Source organism: Elaeis guineensis, chromosome 4 (assembly GCF_000442705.2).
Source record: "Elaeis guineensis isolate ETL-2024a chromosome 4, EG11, whole genome shotgun sequence".
Classification (NCBI taxonomy): Eukaryota; Viridiplantae; Streptophyta; class Magnoliopsida; order Arecales; family Arecaceae; genus Elaeis; species Elaeis guineensis.
In genome coordinates, this window is record NC_025996.2 from 34,363,302 (window position 1) to 34,387,272 (window position 23,971).

Genomic DNA, 23,971 nt, shown 5'->3' on the forward strand with positions numbered 1-23,971 from the left:
CTAAGGTTCGATAAGTGTTTATTTATTGGATATCCAAAGAAAATCAAAAGATACTATTTCTATCTCACTGAAGAACAAAAGATGTTCGTCAATACTAAGACAGTCTTTTTGGAAAGAGAGTTCTTTAAAGAAAAAACTGATGCCACTAAGATCAAACTTGATGAAGTTTGTGAGGTAAAAAATCAGACACCTCTTAGTAGGAATATAGTACTAGATTTGATTGAGAAATCAAATTCAAAGCCTATTATAGAGGCTCCATTAAGGAGATCCGATGGAGTACCACATCAATCGAATAGATACTATAATTTTTTGATCTAGGATGGTGATCCTGTCGAACTAGATAAAAATAATGAAGATTTGATCACCTATATGGATGCTGTGCAGAGATCCAATTTTGAAAAATAGTTAAAAGTCATGAAATCCAAAATGGAGTCCATGAAAATCAATGATCTATGGACACATGTTAATCCATCCGAAGGGATAAAATTCATAGGGTGTAAATGGATCTTCAAAAGAAAAAGAGGAGCGGATAGAGAGGTAGAGATCTATAAAATCTATCTAATTGTCAAGGGATATTATCAACATTATAGTATTGACTATAACGAGATATTCTCTCCTGTGACAATACTTAAGTCCATTCAGATTCTACTTGCTATAGCGGCACACCTAGATTATGAGATCTAGCAAATAGATGTCAAAATACTTTTCTTAATAGAAAGTTAGAAGAAGAGATGTATATAATACAACCTGAAGGGTTCAAATCCATAAATGAATCTAAAGTATGCAAGCTAAACAGGTCCATTTATGGACTGAAGCAAGCTTCTCGAAATTAGAACATGCGTTTTGATAAGATGATCAAAATGTATGGCTTCATTAAGAATGGAAAGAAGCCCTATGTCTATAAATATACTAATGGTTCTGTAGTTATCTTCTTTGTATTGTATGTAGATAACATACTCTTAATAGAAAATGATATCCCTGCTTTACAAAGTATAAAGCTATGGCTATCATCATAATTCTCCATGAAGGATTTAGAAGAAGTATCCTACATCCTTGGGATGAAAATCTATAGGGATAGATATAAAAAGTTGCTTAGATTGTCCTAAATCACATACATCGATACCATGCTAAAACAGTTCAGCATGAAAAATTTCAAAAAGAGCTATCTACCAATAGACCAAAAAATTACTCTCTCTAAAAAAGATTGTCCGACAACTCCTCAAGAGAGAGCATATGAGTACAATCTCATCGCCTTGGTAGTGAGATCTATCGTGTACGCTATAACATGTATAAGGCCGGATGTAGTTTACTCACTAAGAGTAGTGAGTAGGTATCAATTTAATCCAGATGAGAACCATTGGAAGGTTGTGAAGACAATCTTTAAGTATTTGAGAAATACTAAGGACCAATGGTTAATCTATAGAGATACAAATTTTAAACTTATAGGATATACTAATTTTATTTTTCAATCTGATCATAATGACAGTAAAAATATGTTTGACTATATTTTCACTTTATTTAATGGAGTAATCTACTGAAAGAGTTTCAAGCAGCATACAGTAGCTGATTCGGTATGCAAAGTGGAATACATTGCGGCATTTGATACTGTAAAGGAAGCTATTTGATTGAGAAAGTTCATCTACGAACTTGGAGTGGTTCCCTCAGTTGAACGTCCAGTTTTATTGTATTGTGACAACACTAGTGCCATCGCTCAAGCCAAGAAACCCAAGTCTCATCAAAGGACCAAACATATTTCTCATTGCTATCACCTGATTCGTGAGATCATCGATCAAGGTGATGTCGAGTTACTGAAAATCGATGAAAAAAAAAATCTAGCCAACCTCATCACTAAAGCTCTCGAGATCAAAGAGTTCAATGACCATAAGTGAAAGATGAGTATTAGAGACTATCTTGATTGACTTTAGTAAAAGTGAGAGTTGTTGGAAAATATGTATTAAAGTCAATTATCTATCTATAGACGATGGAGCTCTTTATAATATGTATATAAATTATTAATAAATAAAAAATATTTTTGATAAATTTATCATAAAAGTGCATCTTCCTTTGAACTCTTGTGTTATGATGAAGTCCTTAGAACTATAATATAATCGATAAAGGAGGATTTATTGAATAGTTCTTAAACTTATTCACGACCAAAGATTTATAGGTTGTTGTGTGCCATATGGATTGATTGTCCTCTTAATCAAGGAGTGTGGAGATACTGGTATGGCATATAGGTGGGATGTAAGAGTACATTGTCACCAAACAGTGACTCATCTACGAAGTGCTCTGTTGTCAAGAGCAGCTCGCGAAGGATATAGGCATAAGTGTCCCTCCAACCTGAGATCACCATGGTGACTTACAAGCAACTCACTGTACTTTGGTACCGGACTACTTGTATTTCTAATATAGTGATGGAAGGTTGTTAGGAATAGTCAAGTACTTGTGAAGTCGATGTGTGAGTCAAGATGGGATTGACTCCTCCAGATTATAAGAGTTAATGCATCATTGTGTCTCAATTCAGTAAAATCTTAGCCAGATAATCTTTGTGATGTGTTACAGGATTTGAAAAAGACTAAAATACAATGTGGATGACTATTTCAAAACTGACAGTTAAACCTTAGGTCACCTTGAGTATTAGAGTCAAAGAAATGAATTATATGGTAACCATATGTAGAGGTTCTTGAATGTTGCTTTGTAAATATTCGACCTATCCGGACATCGGGTATCATTGCTAGATAGTCATATCGATTAGTATAGAAAGTAGTTCTTATGCTACCAACTTAGTGTTCGAACTTATGGAGTCATGCATAAAGTCAAACAATATAGGAAAGAATTGATCAGATATTTATATATTCAATTTAAAAGTAGGAAACTTGATTTAGCATATAGATTTACTTAACTGAGAATTAAGTTATAGGTCATATGGAATTTAAATTGACTATGTGCAGCTAGCACTGCATATGAGGTACAGGTTTGATTCCAAAAATAAATTTGATCAAATCTATATGATTCGAAAAATTATGAGAGATTGGATTCAAGTCTTAATTATTTTAGATCAGATCTAAGTTAATTGGGTTTGATTTTATTAAGGCTATATTGGGTTAAAAATTCAAGTTGGACTTGGACCTAAATTTTAATTAGATTAGGATTAGCAGTCTTTTCGAATTTAGTTCGAAACGGATTCAAATTAGATTTGAATTGAGCCCAAACTTAAACCAAATCAGATTTGATATAATTAGCCATGTTTATCAGATATTCTCTCACCCATATGGCTGACCAAGATGGAGGAGAGGGTGCTGGAAATAGCCCCCTCCTCTTGGGTATGCGGCATGGTGAAGGAAGGCGTAAGTTGGCGCCTGTCCTACTTCAATTAGAAAATTTTATAGTTTAGGAAGTTTGGATTTGATTTAAACATGAAGAGTCCTATTCCTAACCCATAAAGATATTTGATTTGATTTAGAAACTCTTGTCTATTTAAGGAGGGGTACGGAGAAGAGAAAAATCAATCAAACATTGGCTTAGGCGTAAGAACCTTGGGCGTCCCATCTCCTTGGGCGTCACCTCTCCCTGGGCATCTCTCTCTTCTTAGGCGTCCTCTCTATCTCTTGTGGTGTGGCATGTGGGCTTCTTCTAAGACCTTAAGATCAGATCTCAAGGCTTTCATTCTTCCCTTTTGAAGAGTTCTTCATTCTTCTCTCTTACATTGCTTAGCGTACATGCAAAGTAGAGGATCTACGCATCTAAATCTCGTGAAGCAAATCAATTGAGGAATCTCTTCTGCTTTGATCAAGTCTTCCGCTGCGAATCAAGATAAGATTTTATAAACGTTATAAAAATTTTAATTACTAATCTATTCAATTTTCTTCGGTGTGATCAGATAATTTTTCCTTCACTAAAGGCCATAAAGATCAATCTGGAAAGGCCCATGGATCATCATTGGCGATTTCAACATAATACGCTTCTCAGATGAAAGAAAGGGTGCTTCAAACAGCCATGCCTCATCGGATCACTTCATTGAATTTATTAACTCTCTTTCGTTGATGGAGATAAAACTTAAGCATCGCCGCTGCACCTGGTCAAATCATGAGATGACCTATTTTGGCCAAGCTAGACAGATCCCTTGCCCCGCTTGAATGGTTATCACAACATCCATTGCCTCTTCTATCTCCTCTTGCCAAAGTAACATCAGGTCATGTTCCTCTGCTTCTGCATGGGCCAATCCAACGGATGGGGGTCAAACTGTTTCAGTTTGAGCACTTTTGGTTCACTATTTCAGGTTTTGATGATCTCATTGTTGCTTGGTGGAGACAAGCTCCCTCATCAAAAGATGCCGCATCAAACCTTGTGCTCAAGCTAGGCTATCTTTGTTCAAAACTCCGACGTTGGAATCAGCAGAGTAATGAAAATGTTATTAGACGAAAAAATTCAATCAAAGAGCATATAGCACACCTAGATTTGCAAGAAGAGTCAGAACTCTTTCATCTACAGAATAAGCGGACCGGATCACTCTCAAAAAGACATTGGAACCCAACCTATCTCAGGAAGAAATCCTTTGGAGGCAAAGATCAAGGACAACCTGGGTTAAAGCTGGTGACAAGAACACCAAATTCTTCCATTTGCAGGCCTCTTCCAAGAAATGGAAAAATACAATTCTTCAAATCATGCATAACAACGACCTAGTCACTGAGAAATCACAGATCCAATCGGTTTTTAAGCAATACTTTACTAATCTTCTTGGGACTCTGAATGGTCATTGATCATCAACTACAGATCAACTGGGATGACTTGTATGATGATGATCCAAATATCCTACTGGAGCTAGAAAAATCTTTCTCTGAGGAAGAAATTCGGAACGCAGTTTTTAGTCTTCCAGCTGACAAGGCACCAGGGCCGGAAGGTTTTACAAATGCCTTCTATCAGCTTTTTTGGGAACTATTAAAAGGAGACTTGGTAAGTTTATTTGAAAGCTTTCATTCAAATGCAACAGATATAGGAAGATTGAATTACACTTTCATCACTTTAATTCCAAAAAAACAAGAAAGCTTATCTGTAAAAGATTATAGACCCAAAAGCTTGCTCAACGGGTTATTGAAGATACTCTCAAAAGTTTTAGCAATGACGCAGGCCCCGCATATGGCTCACCTCATTCTGGACTCCCAATCAGCTTTCATAAGAATCAGACAAATCAGTGACTGCTACTTATGTGCAATGGAAATCTTAGCATCTTGCTAGCGATCCAAACAACAAGGTTTATTGTATAAACTTGAATATGAAAAAGCTTTCGATAACGTGGACTGGGAGTTTCTGTTACAGCTTATGAAAGCCAGGAAATTTGAAGCCAAGTGGTGCAACTGGATCTCCTCCATATTGAAAATGAGTAAAGTTGCTCTCCTTATCAATGGAGAACCATCAAATTGGATCAAAACAAAAAAAGGATTGAAGCAAGGCGATCCACTATCTCCCTTCCTCTTAATTCTAGTAACAGATGTGTTGGGCCGCATACTTGCAAGCTTCCAAGAACAACCTGATCAAAGGGATTGGCACAAACAAAGAGACTTCCAGATTGAACTGCATACAATATGCAGATGACACTCTCATCATTTGTGAAGCTAACAAACGGTATGTCTGAAACCTTAAATTTATTCTATATACATTTGAATTGCTCACAGGACTCAAAATCAATATGGACAAAAGCTCATTGATTGGGTTAGGGCTGTCAATCAAAAGGAGAAAATTCTTCACAGACCTCATTTGATGTGGAGTTTCAGAGCTTTCTACGACATACCTGGGGCTGCCTCTACATGAATCCCAATTGAAAAATTCAGACTTGAACTTCCTGGTGGAGAAGATCGACAAGAAGTTGTCAATGTGGAAGAACAAGGTTTTGTCAATTGGTGGTAGATTAGTTCTTGTTAATGCAGTGCTTGGATCCACCCAAGTGTATTGGATGTCATCATTCCTCATCCCAGCAGAAGTTTTGAGAAAGATTGAGAGGAGAAGAAGAGATTTCCTTTGGAGAGGAAGTAGAAATTGCCATGGTTGTCATTGCTTAGTAAGCTGGTCACAAGTCTGCAGGCCAACAAAGTTTGGGGGTCTAGCCGTCATTAATCTAAGGACTTTTAATCTTTGCTTATTAAGAGATGGGGTAACTACTACATGGACAAAGATAGAAGCTGGAGAAGGATCATTCAGATAAGTTACTACAAGAAGAAACTTTCCAACCAATAGTATCGGCCACTTGGAAGAGATTGCTGGTAGTTAAAAATATTTTCACTCAATGTACCTGGATAAAAGTGGGCAATGGCAGTCAAACAGCCTTCTGGCAGAATGTTTGGATTAAAAATACTTTACTCAAGGATCGATTCCCAGAATTGTTCTGCCTAATGACTTTGCCATTCATCACAGTTCAAATTTTTTTCAGAATGGAAGATTTAAGACATCTATTTCGTGCGCCACTCACTGCACAAGGAGAAGAATCACTTCAAAGAATGAGGATTTTGATAGATACAGTTAATCTCAACTCAAGCTCTGATATGCCAATCTGAAAATGGTCATTAGATCAAAAATACTCTGTTAACAAATGCTACAGGTTCCTAACTCATGGAGGTATTGAACCTGTTTTTGGCAAACTTATTAGGCGACCCCCACTGCCCATACGAGTGAAGGTTTTTAATTAGATTGCATTTCAAAATAAAACTTTGACTGCAGATAATCTCCCAAAGAAAAACATTCAGGTGTCTTTGATTTGTCCGCTTTGTAGCACCGAACAAGAGACAAGCAATCATATCCTCCTATCATGTTCCTACTCCAGTGAAATATGGCAGCATATAACCTCCGCTTTCAACATCCAAAAAGTGCTGGAATCTTTGGAAAGGTTATCCATGGGGTGGAGGAAAGACCTACCCAAGGAAATCATAAAACCTTCATGGGACTATATGGTTATGACGCTCTGCTGGATGTTATGGAAGGAACGGAATGGAAGACGGTTTCGATTCGAGGCAAATTCGCATCTCAAAGTTCTAGCCCAATGCATCTCAGTTTTAGAGGACTGGATTTCGGTGTACACAGGAAGACTGAAACTTCCAATTATAGAGCTTTTGAATCAACTCAAGGACCCACATCCTGCTTAGAAGCTATGCTGAATCAGGAGCGAAGCCAATCTGATCAGAAGACATCTTCTTTGATCTATTGGATAGCTGCCTATCTCTACTTAATCTGTACTTGTAACTTCCCGTTACTTTTGATGGCTAGGGGCTGATCTACCTTAGCTCGAAGCCAGGAGTTCATAAGGTGGAGTTTGAAGTTGAGATACGAAAGAATTCGATGGAGGATATGTTCCCTACAATTTTCACAAACAAGCAGAAAAGAAGACCTCAATGAAAGTTGAGCGCATATTATCCAAGCCAAGGGACTAATGTTTAACCTCATGATACTACCCAAGACCAGGCAGCATATGTTACGCTACTCAGGTCAGCATAAATATGGACTCCATGAAGTTCTATCATTGCTGAAAAGTGAAGGCAACAACTAAAAACAAGGGACTGATTTTGCTCTGAAAACAGAAGGCAGTTTGATAACATGGACAGTCTGAAAATAAAAGGAAGGCAACGTAACTAAAGGGACTGTGGGGACGTATTGTCAGTGTTAAAAAAAGGTCAAAGGTCACAGCATTGTGACTACTTGTGTAATAACCCGGCCGTTGGGGCCTGGACCGAGGCCAATCTTAAAAGCCCAATTTTGAAAAAAAACAAAGAATGGAACGAAGAAGATTCCCACTGAGAGTCTTCTTCCACCCAAATCATCGGAGGAGAAGTCGAATCCGAGAGGGATTCGACCTCCTTTCCACTCTATAAGACCCCCTCTCCCCCTTCTAAACAACCCATGATGATCACCGGCCTTCCTCCCTCTCCTTTCCCCTTAATTTCTTCCGTTGAAGCTGTGACCTCCCATACTCGTGCTCGCTGGCAATTGGAGCCGACGACACTACTAAAGCTTGAGGTAAGCCCTTCTCTTTTTTCCCCTCTTCCTTTCCCTCCTTTCCACGGCACGGTGCACCCTCATCGGCCGTCGAGCTCGTCAGAAAATCCATGAAAAAGTTGAACCTCTATTTTGCTCTGTTTCGACCAGACCCTTTCCTCCTCTTTTTCGGCCACCGGTACCGTCGTTTGTGGCATCTCACCCCTAGGATAGGACCTCATCTCTCTATCCCCCTTCCCCGAGAGGTTTTGGTCGTCGGCAACCGGCCAATGATCAGAAAACTAGAGAGAGGGGAGCTATTCTATTTTTTCGAATGTTTCTTGATTTTTCGCCGGCCGAACCTCGCCGCCGGCCTTCCTTGCTCTGTCGCCATCGACCAGATGCCGCCGCCCCTTGCTAGAGCCGAGCCACCGAGTCTCCCTTGGTCCATCCTCTGTTCGGTTGGGAAGAAAAAGAAGAAAAGAAAAAGAAAGAAAGAAGAAAAGAAAAAGAAAAAAAAGAAAAAGAGAAAAAGAAAAAGAAAAAAAAAGAGAAAAAATAGAAAAATAGAAAAAAATAGAAAAATAGAAAAAAAAGAAGAAAGAGAGAATTATCTCTCTCTCCTCTCCCTCTTTTCTCTCTCTCTCTTCTCTTCTCTCTCTACCTTCTCTCTCCATCTTCTCTCTCTAGATTCTCTCTCTATTTTCTCTCTCTTTATGAATTTTATCTCTCTAGAGTCTTTCTCTCCCTCTTTGATTGCATCACAGATTCTAGGATAAACTTGAGATAAAAAAATGATGACCAGAGATTGCTTTGAAATTCATGCAGTAGGTTGGATCCCAGTCCGATTCTTATTCGAAATTTATAACATCGATCATGGTTAATCCATATTGAGCCATTTTGATATGATCTCTGATGATCTCGACCATGATTGCCTCATTTGAAGGATACGAAGATTCTCTCTCTACTTTCTCTCTCTAAAATTTTCTCTCTCTAAAATTTTTTCTCTCTTCATAAATTTTCTTTCTCTAGAAGTCTTGTGGACCAATAGAGGATCCAGATACTCAGACAAATCCCAATTTTGGGTAATCTTAGAAGAAGTCCTGGATTTATGTTATTATGATCGATTATCGATAATTTCTCTATATATAATTTTTATATTTGATTAGGATCATGAAGAGATATGATTGTTTGCATAAGATGTCGAGTGAAATATCTTATTTTTAAAATTCATAAATCAAAAAAGAACATTGATTTCTATGCTTGGATCAGTCATCGATAAAGGTAAGAATCCCTGTATATGATCACTATTATATATAATATTTTACCGTTGATCTTGCATCATTGGTTTTGCATCATTGGATTTGAGATCGATGAATTTGCTATATCCGAGATACTATTATTTGCTTATATGATTTTGAGCATGAGTATATTATGTCAATATATATGTACCAGAAATTGATGGCATGATTATATAGATATGATATATCTAAATTGATCATAATGTAAGTTAGAATTGATTTGATGAAATCAACACATAATGATTAAATGAAAAAGAGAGATATGGTATGGACTAGCCTTGTCATGTGGAACAGCCCGTCAGGAGCTTATGCCTGGGACAGTCCGCTAAGAGCTTATGCCTGGGACAGCCCCCACTAGCTTATAGGTGGATCAGCCGGTCATGAGCTAATGCCTGGGACGGTCCGTCATGAGCTTATGCTTGGGACAGCCTCTCACGGGCTTTCGTACGTGGGACAGTCGGCCAGGAGCTCATCCTGGGACAACCTTGAAAGACTTTTAAATGAAAATTGATTCGGATGATGACTGAGGTATAAACTTGGTTAGTCTAGAGCTAGAAAGAAAAGGTTAAAAATATGTGATTATGAAAAGAAAAATGAAAGATAAGACATGAAACAATTGTTGAACAAAAGTGTTTCACCTGTTAACATATCATGATGCATTTCTTTTGACAAGATAGATAATTTATAGATGTTTGTATTATTCTGAACATTGAACGTGAGATTTTATGTTTTATTGCTTATTCTTTTTTCAGATTATATTATTATATCAGTGTGATATGAGAATTCTTATTGGGCTGTAAAGCTCACACCCCTTCATTTTTTTTTCTTCTAAGAGTTACAGGATGTTTATGATTGGCTATGGCTTAGATTTATCAGTGAGCAGATGGATAGATAGAGTGTCATAGTATCTGATCAGATGATTGAAAAAATTTTATTTATAATTATATAAGTTTTACTAATTATTATTGAAATCAGATATTATGGATGTTGAGGTTGTAATGAATTATTTTTGACCTTGCATATTCTTTAGGACTTGCTCTAAGGAGTGTGCGGCCATCACGTATCTGATCTGGGTGTTAGATTTGGGGCGTGATAGAATGGTATCAGAGCTTAGGTTATGATCATTGAGAATTATGATATAAGTGATTAGGATGTGACAAAATGATATCAGAGCCTAGGTTATGATCATTTGGAAACTAGGATATAAGTTATTAGGATATGATAGAATGGTATCAGAGCTTAGGTTATAATTATTAGGGATTATGATATACGTGATTAGAATATTACAGAATGGTATCAAAGCTTAGGTTATGATCATTAGGGATTATAATATAAGTGATTTGAATGTGACAGAATGGTATCAGAGCTTAGATTATGATCATTGGAGATTACGATATAAATAATTAGGATGTGATAGAATAATATCAGAGCTTAAGTTTAAGATCACTAAGAATTATAAAGTGATATCAAAAATTTATGTACGATCAATAGGATGTGACAGAATGGTATCAGAGCTTAGGTTATGATCATTTGGAGACTATGATATAAGTGATTAGGATATGATAGAATGGTATCAGAGCTTAGGTTATGATCATTTGGAGACTATAATATAAGTGATTAGGATATGATAGAGTAATATCAGAACTTAGGTTTAAGATTATTAGAGATTATGAAGTGATATCAAAACTTTATGTATAACCAATAGGATGTGACAAAATGATATTAGAGAATATAACTGAAGTGGTATTAAAATTTTAAGGTCACTAGGGACAGGGACATAAGTGATATCAAAACTCTAGGATTATAATCAATAGAGTATGATAGATAATATCAGAGCTTAAGGTTATGAGTAGAGTATGATAGATAATATCAGAGTTTAAGGTTATGATTATTAAGCATATGATAGAATGATATTAGAGTTTAGGTTATGCTCACTAGAGAATATGATTTAAGTGGTATTTGAGCTTAAGATTATAATTATTTAGAATTATGACTTTAGTGATATTTGAATTTAGATTATGATCATAAAAAATATGATAGACATAAAAGAAATGATTTAGTAATTAGATTTCGAATCAATAGATATTATGTTGAAATTTATGCATAAATGGTATATCATATCTATAATAAAATTGATAAGTTATATCTTGGATTTCAATTAGTAAGGTTGACCTAAGTATGAGAAGAGTTGACCTTGGAATGAAGTGCAAGATATTGATAAGTTATGTTGAGTATACTAGATAATTTTGGAATGTTAAACTTATATGATTGAAGATCATGATATTTTTTTTAATTTCGATGATAATTGTCTGAACATTATAAATTTTGGACTTATCAAAAGAAAGTTAATTAGGGTATAGTCTAAGAAAAAATTACATCATATGAGAGAGAAATATTTTTGAACATTGAACCTATAAGAGGTCATATGTGAAACTCAATTTTAGATGAAAAATATACTTAAATTTTATTATGAGAATATGAGATACATATCTTGATAAAATTTTTGGTTATTTAAAATATCATATTTGGATGTGATTATTTTGATCTTTTAAATTGTATTGAATTTCAAGACAAAAGTTTGCTTTTCTAAGTGGATCTAAGAAATTTTGATGATTCGAATAAAAAATTGATTTTGTTAGAGTATAATATATAGGTTATGATGAAATCTTTAATAATTCATATTACCATCTTTGGATTAGATTCTTTAATTTTTCTTGTGATTGTTGAAGATGGTGAAGTGTATTAATTATTCAAATCAAAGTTTGGATTTTTGAATTGAACTAAGATATCTTGCTAGTGTTAAATTTTGAATGACTTATACAAGGGATAAGATTTTGTATAGATTTATCAATTGATATTAAGGGTTATGATAAAGGGAGCTTTACAAGAAATAATCAAGTTGATTCTACTTACAAAGATGTTGACTTGAGTTCCTCTAGTTTGTTCGAGTTGGAGTTAATTTTTTTAAAAATGAAGATTAATTTAAAAATTATCCAAATAATTGTAAGATAAATCTAAGGTTAACTCCGATTAATTCTTGACATGTTGGATTTTTGAGAAGTGATCAAGCTTATGCAATGATTTCAAACATAGAAAGTAGATCAATATTTAAGTTTGATGTGCTATGCCCAAAGAGTAATAAAGATAAAGAAACTTAAAGTTTTGCTCTAAGTTTTATATGAAATTTGAAAGTTGGATCTATCTTTGATTGATTTAACATACAAAGATATTCTTATCTTTTGATAAACCTATATAATTTGATAAATTAAGATCAGAGTGCGTAGCAAAAGTATGGTGGTTTAAATTAATTAAAAATATTAACTTCTTGATTCAAAAGATATTATCATGGAATACATTAGTTGCAAATAAGGAAGAATTTTATTGATAATGAAAGGATGCTATAGATTTTGATCTAATCTGATCATAGCCGGATAACTTTTGTCAGTAGGTTGCTTCATTGTAGATAATGCCATGAAATCTTAGATATCTCAAGTTTATTATTAACAACTTGATAGTTTTGTTATTAGTCCAAAATGTTACGGTTCTTCGAAAAAGTTGAGAAATCAATAAGAAGGGATGAGTTTGAGATTTTAAATAATTTATGTTATAACAAGATTATGAGAAATAAATAATATTAAGATATTATTGGAAGTGTGAGAATGACATGATGCATGTATATATATATATATTTTTAGAATGTATTTCAAACGACATAACTTAATTTCGAAGATAAAATTATTTGAAGGGAGAGAGAATGTAATAACCCGACCGTTTGGGCCCTGGACCGAGCCCAACCTTAAAAGCCCAATTTTGGAAAAAAAAAAAAGAATGGAACGAAGAAGACTCCCAGCCCAACCCAAATCACCAGAGGAGAAGTCGAATCCGAGGGGGATTCGACCTCTCCTCTACTCTATAAGACCCCCTCTCCCCCTTCTAAACAACCCACGATGATCACCGACCTTCCTCCCTCTCCTTTCCCCTTGATTTCTTTCATTGAAGCCACGACCTCCTATACTCGTGCTCATCGAAAATTGGAGTCGACGATGCTACTGAAGCTTGAGGTAAGCCCTTGTCTTCTTTCCCCTCTTTCTTCCCCTCTTTTTCACGGCACGGTGCGCCCTCATCGGCCGTCGAGCTCGTCGAAAAATCCATGAAAAAGTTGAACCTCTGTTTTGCTCTATTTCGGCCAGATCCTTTCTTTTTCTTTTTCGGCCATCGGTGCCGTCGTTTGCGACGTCTCACCCCTAGGATAGGACCTCATCTCTCTATCCCCCTTCCTCAAGAGGTTTTGGCCATCGACGACCGGCCAATGATCAAAAAACTAGAGAGAGGGGCAATATTCTATTTTTTTGATTGTTTCTTGATTTCTCGCCGGTCGAACCTCGCTGTCGGCCTTCCTTGCTCTATTGCCATCGACCAGATGCCGCCGCCCCTTGTCAGAGTCGAGCCACCGAGTCCCCCTTGGTCCATCCTCTATTCGGCTGGGAAGAAAAAGAAGAAAAGAAAAAGAAAGAAAGAAGAAGAAGAAAAGAAAAAAAAAAGAAAAAGAAAAAAAAAAAAGAAAAAAAGAAAAAAAGAAAAAAAAAAAAAAAAGAAAAAGAGAAAAAGAAAAAAAATAGAGAAAAAAAGAAGAAAGAGAGAATTTTCTCTCTTTCCTCTCTCCTCTCTCTACCTTCTCTCTCCATCTTCTCTCTTTAGATTCTCTCTCTATTTTCTCTCTCTTTATGGATTTTATCTCTCTAGAGTCTTTCTCTCCCTCTCTGATTGCATCACAGACTCTAGAATAAACTTGAGATAAAAATATGATGAACAGAAATTGCTTTGAAATTCATGCAGTAGGTTGAATCCCAGTCCGATTCTTATTCGAAATTTATAACATCGATCATGGTTAATCCATATTGAATCATCTTGATATGATCTCTGATGATCTCGACCATGATTGTCTCATCTGAAAGATACGAGATTCTCTCTCTACTTTTTCTCTCTAAAATTTTCTCTCTCTTCATGAATTTTTTCTCTCTAGAAGTCTTGTGGACCAATGGAGGGTCCAGATACTCAGACAAATCTCGATTTTGGATAATCTTAGGAGAAGTCTTGGATTTATATTATTAGGATCGATTATCGATAATTTTTTTATATATGATTTTTATATTTGATCAGAATCATGAAGAGATACGATTGTTTGTATAAGATGTCAAGTGGAATATCTTATTTTCAAAATTCATAAATCGAAGAAGAATATTGATTTCTATGCTTGGATCAGTCACTGGTAAAGATAAGAATTCCTGTACATGATCACTATTATATATGCTTTTTTACCATTGATCTTGCATCATTGGTTTGCATCGTTGGATTTGAGATCGATAAATTTGCTATATCCAAGCCACCATTATTTGCTTATATGATTTTAAGCATGAGTATGTTATGTCAATATATATGCATCAGAGATTGATGGTATAATTATATGGATATGACATATCTAAATTGATCATAATGTAAGTCAGAATTGATTTGATGAAATCAACACATAATGATTAAATAAAAAAGAGAGATATAGTATGGACTAGCCTTGTTATATGAAACAGCCTGTCAGGAGCTTATGTTTAGGACAGCCCCCATTGACTTATAGGTGGATCAACCGGCTGGGAGCTCATGCCTGGGACAGTCCGCCAGAAACTTATGCCTAGGATAGTCTCTCACGGGCTTTCGTACGTAGGATAGCCGGTCAGGAGCTCATCCTGGGACAGCCTTAAAAGACTTTTAAATAAAAATTGATTCGGATGATGACTGAGGTATAGACTTGGTTAGTCCAGAGCCAGAAAGAAAAGGTTAAAAATCATGTGATTATGAAAAGAGAAATGAAAGATAAGACATGAAATAATTGTTGAACAAAAGTGTTTCACCTGTTAACATATCATGATATATTTCTTTTGACAAGACAGATAATTTATAGATATTTATATTATTCTGGATATTGAACATGAGATTTTATGTTTTATTGCTTATTCTTATTTTCAGATTATATTATTATATCAGTGTGATATGAGAATTCTTACTGGACTGTAAAGCTCACATCCTTTTATTTTTCTTTTTCTTCTCAGAGTTACAGGATGTTTATGATTGGCTATGGCTTGGATTTACGCGTGAGCAGATGGATAGATAGAGTGTCATAGTATCTAATCAGAGGATTGAAGAAATTTTATTTGTAATTATATAAGTTTTACTAATTATTATTGAAATCAGATATTATAGATGTTGAGGTTGTAATGAATTATTTTTGGCCTTGCATATTCTTTAGGGCTTGTTTTAAGGAGTGTGCAGCCATCACGTATCCGATCTGGATATTGGATTCGGGGTGTGACAACTTGTATACTCTCTTGTTATGATAAATGTCATGGGTGGTTTTCACCTCTCAGTTTATCAAAAAAAAAAAAGATCTGTGTAGATAGATGGAAGAAATATATTAGAATACTTTGAGATCCATGCAAAAAAACAATCCAACAGTTGAGGTCGCAAAAGGATCAGTCATTCTTTCACACTAGAGATATAACCAAAAACCATCATTCATAAGCTATTTGCCAACAAGTCAAGCTGTTTTTCTTTATTTAATTTAACCAAGTCCTAAAGTTGTTCGCCATATAAAACAAGTCAGTTTTTTTTTTAAAAAAAAATTGACTAAGTCAATAATTTGGTTATAGTTTTATCATTCACATCCTAGTTCTGAAATAGATTTATTATTTTTTTTTCCATGTGAAAGTAAATATCGCATATTTAATGAACTGGGGTCGTTACTTGCGTAGACTCAATTAGAATGTTGGGAGCCATCATGATGGACCTTTATTCAAACAAACTACTAGTCCCGTCCATGGACCTCGATTATTTTTGTGACTTTTACCGTAGAAATCTTGATATCACAAAGATTACCTTGCAATTTCATAATTTAAGCTTAAAAACTTTTAAAAATCATCAATCTAAAATAGTTTTGAGATCTGAGTTTCAACAAATTTATGTAAGATATCAACCAATAGATGACAATAAAGTGGCTTTTAAAATCACAAAATTGTACAAGAATTTTGGTTGTTCGCTTGCATACCACATAGTCAATATGTTAAGAGCTAACCCTCCTTTTTACCATATATATATATATGTTAAGAACAAACCAGTTAGGGGTTTTCCTCACTCGCATTTTATCATCGAAATCTTTTGGTCTAGTTCTTAAGTTCCAAGCTCTTTTGAGCTTTTGAAGTGTTGTTGGAAGCATCCAGGGTGTTATGATTCACCTTTCTCATTATTAAAAAAAGAAAAAGGTTTTTCAGAACTTCTCATCTATTGCTTCTTTTTCTCTAGGATCCCAGAAAAAAAAGCAGTTGGTTGTTATTCATTTAGTGGTGCTTGGTTGGTGATCAAAATCAAAATCGAAATAGAAATTAGAATTGATTGAAATGAGAATCGGAATAACTAAATTCCCTGAAGCATTTGGTTCATGACTAGAATAGGAATCGAAATAAAGATTTGAATTCATAGGAGAAAATACAGATTGTGTTTTAGATAAATTAGACCATTCTGATTTCATTCCGAAATTAAAATCAAAATGGGACTCCTTCCAATCAAATAGTTACAATAGGAGTCAGTTGATTCTCATTTCGCTGCTCTTTCTTTCTTTCTTCTTTCATTCAATCTCTTTCTTTATTTTTTTTTTTTTTATTATTATTATTATTATTATTATTATTATTATTATTATTATTTTAATAAGGAGAGGATTCCGGATTGACTTGCGCTGAACAGAAAAGGCAAGGAAAACAGTTGAACGATGGAGTCCGGACTTGTGCGGAACATTCAGAAAGCTGAAACAGGACCTATACAAGTCATCAAGAATCTGCGATTGAATCCATTAGTCCTTTAACTTTTGCCAAATTCGGCCTCGGTGGGTTGGAAGCTTGGCGTTACAGTGTATATATGGACCAGTCATTCAACCTCCGTTAGTGAGAGTCCATTACAAAAATTCTTGAGATGACGTACACGGCACGCCAAGAAGCCCTCTCAAGATTATTTGCTCCAATCTCACCAGAGGATTTCTGTTCCCTTCTTTACCCATCCTTATCTGAACAGTTGAAATCAAAGTGCTAAAAATTTTGCAGTAAAATAAATCCTGAAATAATAATATTTCAACTCAGCTCCGGAGAGATTTATCTTGTTTGCAGTAATGTGACCTGATAACGAGGGAGAATGGATTGATACAAACCTTGGAACTCCCATATCACACTTGGGTTATGCAAGCGAGAAAAAAGCATCCGCGGCAGCAGTCCTACAGTGGACCCAGTCTGCGTGGAAAGTTCACCAATATCTCCGCAGCATGAAACATGCTCGATCCTTGTCGCCCAGACCACCATTCCACACGTCATTGACCATGAAAAGCTTACCAACTCTCTGTCGGCCACCAACCTCCTTATCTCTCTTACCAACTCTGTGTCGGCAACCAACCTCCTTCTCTCTCTCTCTCTCTCTCTCTCTCTCTCTCTCTCTCTATATATATATATATCAATGATGATATGGGAGGCCAGATACCACCCAGCCTAATTTATTATTTAGATAAAACTTTGCACAGTCGATCATCAACTTTGAGAGATGAAAATGACAATATGACCAAGCATGGAATTCCTCCATTATAAATCGTCACAGATGCTGATCAGAGGCCTCCATGCAACCTCTCATGGTCTATCCTTTCCATTTCAATTTCTTCAAGCTGGCGTCGGGACTTCCTCTCATGGCTGGTGGCGGAAGCAACAAGAGATCCCTCATAAAAGAGCGTGTCATGCTGATTGGTTCCTCTTATGCGTGGGGGTCATCCCATGCTGCCTCTGCCTAGACAGTGGAGGTGGCTCCAAGGTGGGGGGCAGCTGCATAGAGAGTGAAAGGAGAGCTCTCCTTGCCATCAAAGCAGCTATCTATGATCCTGGTGAGTGGCTCTCTTCTTGGACGGGCCAAGACTGTTGCCGATGGAGGGGTGTCGGCTGTGACAACACCAGCGGCCATGTGGTAAAGCTCAACCTCAGATACCCGTATGATTTTTATGAAGTACAGGTTTACGGAGTTGGAAAATTCCCTCAACCAAGTAAGGTACATCCTTCTATATCTAGCTTGATATATTTGAGGTATCTGGATTTGAGCATGAACAACTTTTCTGGAGCACCCATCCCTGAATTCATTGGTTCTCTCGTGCACTTGGAGTACCTTGACCTCTCCAAGGCTTGGTTCAGCGGACCCATCCCTGCCAGATTGGAAATCTCTCAAGCTTGCGCTATCTAGATCTTCGGGGTGGGTACCCTTTTCTTGACAAATGGAGTGGGTTGACTGAATATTATCCAATAGCTCTACGTGTTAATGGCCTTCAATGGCTCTCCGGAATCCCCTCTCTGCAGTACCTTGACTTGAGTTTTGCTAACCTCTCCATGGCATCAAATTGGCTTCATGAAATCAATATGCACCCTTCTCTGTTGGCCTTGAAATTACTTGATACGGGACTTCCTGGTATTCCTTCTACTCTACAACATGTAAACTTCACTTCTCTCACCATATTCGATCTCTCTGACAATGATTTTCAATCTGCTTTCCCCCGCTGGCTGCTTAATATTAGCAGCCTTGTTCACCTCGATCTTTCAAATTGTAGATTTCATGGCAGGTTGCCAATTATTTTAGATATGTTGGGGAATCATAGCCAACTGACGCACTTAGCATTGGGTGGAAATCAAATTAGTGGTGAAATGCCAGAAACCATTGGGAACTTTGCCCACTTGCAGGTTTTAGGTTTATCGGATAACAATATTGCCGGACAAATACCAAAAAATATATCGATGCTCTGCAACTTGCAGGACTTGGACTTATCAATTAACAGTATTGGAGGAGAGATCATAAGTCTCATAGAAGGATTTTCTAAATGCATCAATAATAAATTAGATGGGAGAAGCTTTTTGCAGAGCTTAGAATTTCTTGACTTGTCTTACAATGCTTTCGGTGGGGCAGTTCCAGAAAGTTTGGGCCAGTTATCTGCACTCATGATTTTGGATCTCTCCTCGAACACCTTCACAGGATACTTGACTGAAGTGCACTTTTCCAACCTCACAGGATTAGATTATTTGGATCTGTCTTACAACTCTCTGAAAGTGAACCTAAGTGATGTTTGGATTCCTTCTTTCAATGCTACTTCTATTTATATGGGCTCTTGCCAAGTTGGACCTAAATTTCCTGCTTGGCTTCAAACCCAGATACATCTGGAAGAATTGTGCCTATCAGAAGCTGGAATTTCGGACAAGATTCCATCATGGTTGTGGTATAGGGATATATCTTCCCTCAATTTATCCCATAATTGTATGGAAGGACAGGTACCAAGTTCTTTGGGAAGCCGTACTTATGGATTTCTTGATCTAAGCTCCAACTGCTTTTCTGGTCCACTACCTAATCTGAAGGCACGGTACATGATTCTCTCCAACAACTCTTTTTCTGGACCTATTTCCTCGAGCTTTTCCAACGAATACGTGAGCCCTATACTGCTCTCTCTATCCTACAACCATATAAATGGTAGCATCCCGAGTTTTCTTTGTAATTGGACATCATTGGAGGTTTTGGATCTCTCCAACAACGAGTTAACTGGAGGATTTCCAGACTGCTGGAGCAAATCACAATCAGGAATCCCTGATGTACAGAAAAATATAAAACTAAAAGATACAAACAGTACGGTGGCATATCCTATTAATCTCCAATCTTTGCACGTGAGGAACAATAGCTTATCTGGTAAATTTCCTTCCTTCTTGAGACTTTGTAAACAATTGGTTATTCTTGATCTTGGTGAAAACAGATTCTCAGGTAACATACCCACATGGATTGGACAAAGCCTCTCGTCTCTAAGAGTTCTTCGTTTAAGATCAAATTCTTTTGATGGTAATATCCCATTGCAGATATCCAGTCTATCTTCTCTTCAGGTTTTAGACTTGGCATGCAACAATTTTTCAGGAAATCTACCATCATCTTTCGGTAATTTTACTGCCATGGTTGAGTTACAGGAAGGAAGTAAACAAATGCTTTCAGATAATATCACGACATCATATTACCAAGAGAGTCTCTTGATATTTGCAAAAGGATTAGAACTTGAGTACACTAGTGTGCTTTTATTGGTTACAAGCATTGACCTATCACAGAATAATCTTTTTGGAGAGATCCCTAGTGAAGTGACAAATCTTCATGGACTGCGTTTCTTGAACTTGTCTGGGAATCATTTCATTGGAAAAATCCCACAAAACATTGGTGACATGAGGCAGTTGGAATCACTTGATTTGTCAATAAATGATATCTTCGGCCAAATTCCCCAAACCATGCTTGCTTTGAATTACTTAAGCCACTTGAACTTGTCATATAACAACTTGTCAGGAAGAATTCCATCAGGGAACCAATTTTTGACCTTCAATGATCCCTCCATCTATGTTGGTAATCATAATCTCTGCGGACAGCCATTGCTAGATTGTGCTACAAATGCACCCCCACATCTAGAAGATGAAGGAGTAGATGAAGATGACTATGATATGATATGGATGTATGCAAGCTCAGCATTGGGATTTGTAATAGGATTCTGGGGTTTCGTCGGCACGGTGGCAATCAAAAAGGATATCAGGATTTGTTATATTCAATTCATTGACAGAATGTGTGATGGGGTTTACACAGAATTAGCAATAAAATTTGCCAAGCTAAAGTTTGTCAAGAGTGACCACAAGCATAGCTAAGCTATTATGGATGGTGCTATGATTATAACGATCTATCTCTCAGTGATGGAGGGAGAACCCCAATTAATCCAAATATGTAAGAATCTGAACTTTAGAACCCTTTTAATTATTGTTCCTTTTGTTGTTTTGCTACATGTATATCATTCCATTAGAATGCTATCATCCATCTGAATAATCAATGGTTGTTTGCCACCATTTTGCTCATAAATGAAACAATGTTTAGTTACAATTGGTTGTTTCTATTTTTATGTCACAATAGCAAAGCGATCCTGCACAGTAAAACACCTAACGTCTCACACAAAATACCCTGCCTGCAAGAAGACAAACATAAGAGTGTCAGAATTATCGGGATGACACAATGACAAAATGGTTAAGTAGACTCGCAAATATATCTGTTTTAATTTGGTGTGGGAAACTATATTTGCTATTCCTTTGATATCCATCACTTCTATTTTAAATTCATTTTCATGATGGAATACTAAATAGTAGATCTATTTCTTTAACTTCCACATAATAAAAATATTGGGGAGAGAATTGGTGATTGGTGGAAATAAAGTGATTTTCAAGATTTATGGGATTTAAATCTTATAAAATGAGAAATGAAAAGAATAACTTAGCATTTGAGGGTGCCAACTAGCCCAGTTGGTCAATTTTCTTGTGTTGAGACAGGAAATATGGGTTTTACACACCCTCACTCCTATATTTGGCCAAGCTTCACTAATCCTACTTTTCTTTAAAAAAGATTAAAAATAAAAAATAAATGACAACACAAAGGAACATATACTCTTGGACACGAGTGGCATGTAAACCACATCATTCTTAAGCCATATTTGGTTGCTGGGAATAGAAATTAAGCATGGTTAGCTCGTGTCCAGGAAATTTGTCCTTGGATAATGACTAGTTTCAATTCTTTTTGGATGAGCTAGGTAATCTCAAGAGAATGAAATAGACCTTATGGCATCTAATCTAATGTATTACTTTCACCAATTTTACTATAATACATAAATGTTATATTAGTGTTTATATTAGTAATATTGTACCACTGGTATTGCTAATATTCTTGTTGATATCGTATTATTAAAAACTAATGATATCTCTTATCCAAATTTGATAAAACAATATAATGTGATATAGAATATATCATACTGTATAATTTATAAACAATATCATATAATACTAGTGTATATATATTTTATTCTAGAGTATAATTTATAATTTGTACAAATATAATACTAGAGTATTAAATATTATTTGGTCATACTCGTTCTATTAATATAGCAATACAAATATTAACATTGTAACAAAATGTTAATCTTCTATTATAATATTAATATTATTACAGTGCTCCAAAATAATGCAAATATAAATAATATAGCATATAATATAACACTATAATTATCATATTTTAATAACTATATTCATATATCAATGGCTCAATTAGGTTAAGCCTTAACCTCGAACTAGTTAGTGTGGACTACATAAATCTTTTTCCTTCATTTCGCTTTATTTAGTTATACTTACTGAAAGATATAGTGATATCAAGTCCTTTCTTATAACTTTATCCTATATGATTTTAGGCTCCCTCTAACCTTCTTTCTTTTTATATATATCAAGTCATTTTTATTATTGCACCTTTCAATGTATAATGTACATGTTAAACCATATAAGTCATCCTTCTTTCAATTTGACTTCAGTTAGTAATACCTTTGCCTTTCCACAACGACTTACTTAACTATATTCATATGTTACAAAAAGATAATAATTACTATAATATTGTTGCTGCTATAATATAATTTAATAATGCAAGAACATTTCTAATAAAGATAGTATATTAAGATATGACAAGAATACTATTAATAAATGTAATGTATGTATGTATCTATGTGTGTGTGTGTGTGTTAGTAAAAATATCAGTTGATACAAATATAGTACATTAAACTATATTTTCTAGTATGTAATATTATGTACTTATATATGTTCAATATAAGTAAAATAACAATAATAAAATAATAATAATAATATAATAATTGTCAAATATGTAATATAATATCATGTGATATGATAGTCTTATGGATAATAGCTAGCATGACTTTAATATATGTAATATATTAGTACATAAATCAAATTTATATAATATCATAGTACTCAATACATAATATCTTCTATGTTGCATTTTTAGATAAAACTAATATTGATAAACATAATGTGTAAGCAAAACTTATTTTCATTGTTACCTGCACATATATCAACACCCATGAGAATCAGCATTTCCAATACCTAAATGAGTTGTTAAACATAAGAACAGGCTAACATAAAACTAATAACTATTCCTAATTCCCAATTCTTGCCAACCAAACGTAGAAGCAAAAGACAGGGATCCCTTTATTATTGTGTCATATGGTTCACTTCACTCTAATTATGAAAACAAACTTGACCTGATATGAATTTAGTTTGTTTTCTCCTATTTCTTGAGAACATTTTGTTTGCATCTTCAAAGATTGACTCAAGGCTTTGAACCAGTAGTCGTTCTTTGGTCCCAACACGCTTCTATGTATAGGATGAGAGTGAAGTTAATTGGCATATCACCAAATGTTCTCTCCTAAAATGTCTATATTAATTAATTAGGGTAGAGTGACTTGTCACAGAGTCATAGCCCAAACGCAAAAACTATTAGACCAATCCTTAATTAAACCTATATGACACCCCTTTTATTAAATATAGGACTATAATAAGCTCCCCCAACCAAAACTCATGGTGCCCTCGTTATGGTTGGCTACAACTTGAAGGAATGGAGGCCATCCATGATGTAAAACCTACTTCAAACCTATCATATCCTTCTCGACTTTGGTATCCCACATGAGGGACTCACATGATTAATAAAAATCATGACGCGCACTAGGCTTGGCTCTAATACTATTCATTATAGACTCATAGCTCAAA

At 35.4% G+C, this 23,971-nt stretch overlaps 1 protein-coding gene across 1 annotated transcript; it reads left to right on the forward strand.

Annotated features, from left to right (window-relative positions):
• The first annotated feature begins 17,968 nt into the window (after positions 1 to 17,968).
• LOC105037714 (receptor-like protein EIX1) lies at positions 17,969 to 23,718 on the forward strand. The gene is given in 3 exon segments (XM_010913348.4): positions 17,969 to 18,079; positions 18,082 to 18,528; positions 18,531 to 23,718. Coding segments are annotated over 3 exon segments (3,057 nt in total). The 5' UTR covers positions 17,969 to 17,970; the 3' UTR covers positions 21,032 to 23,718.
• The last annotated feature ends 253 nt before the right edge of the window (positions 23,719 to 23,971 follow it).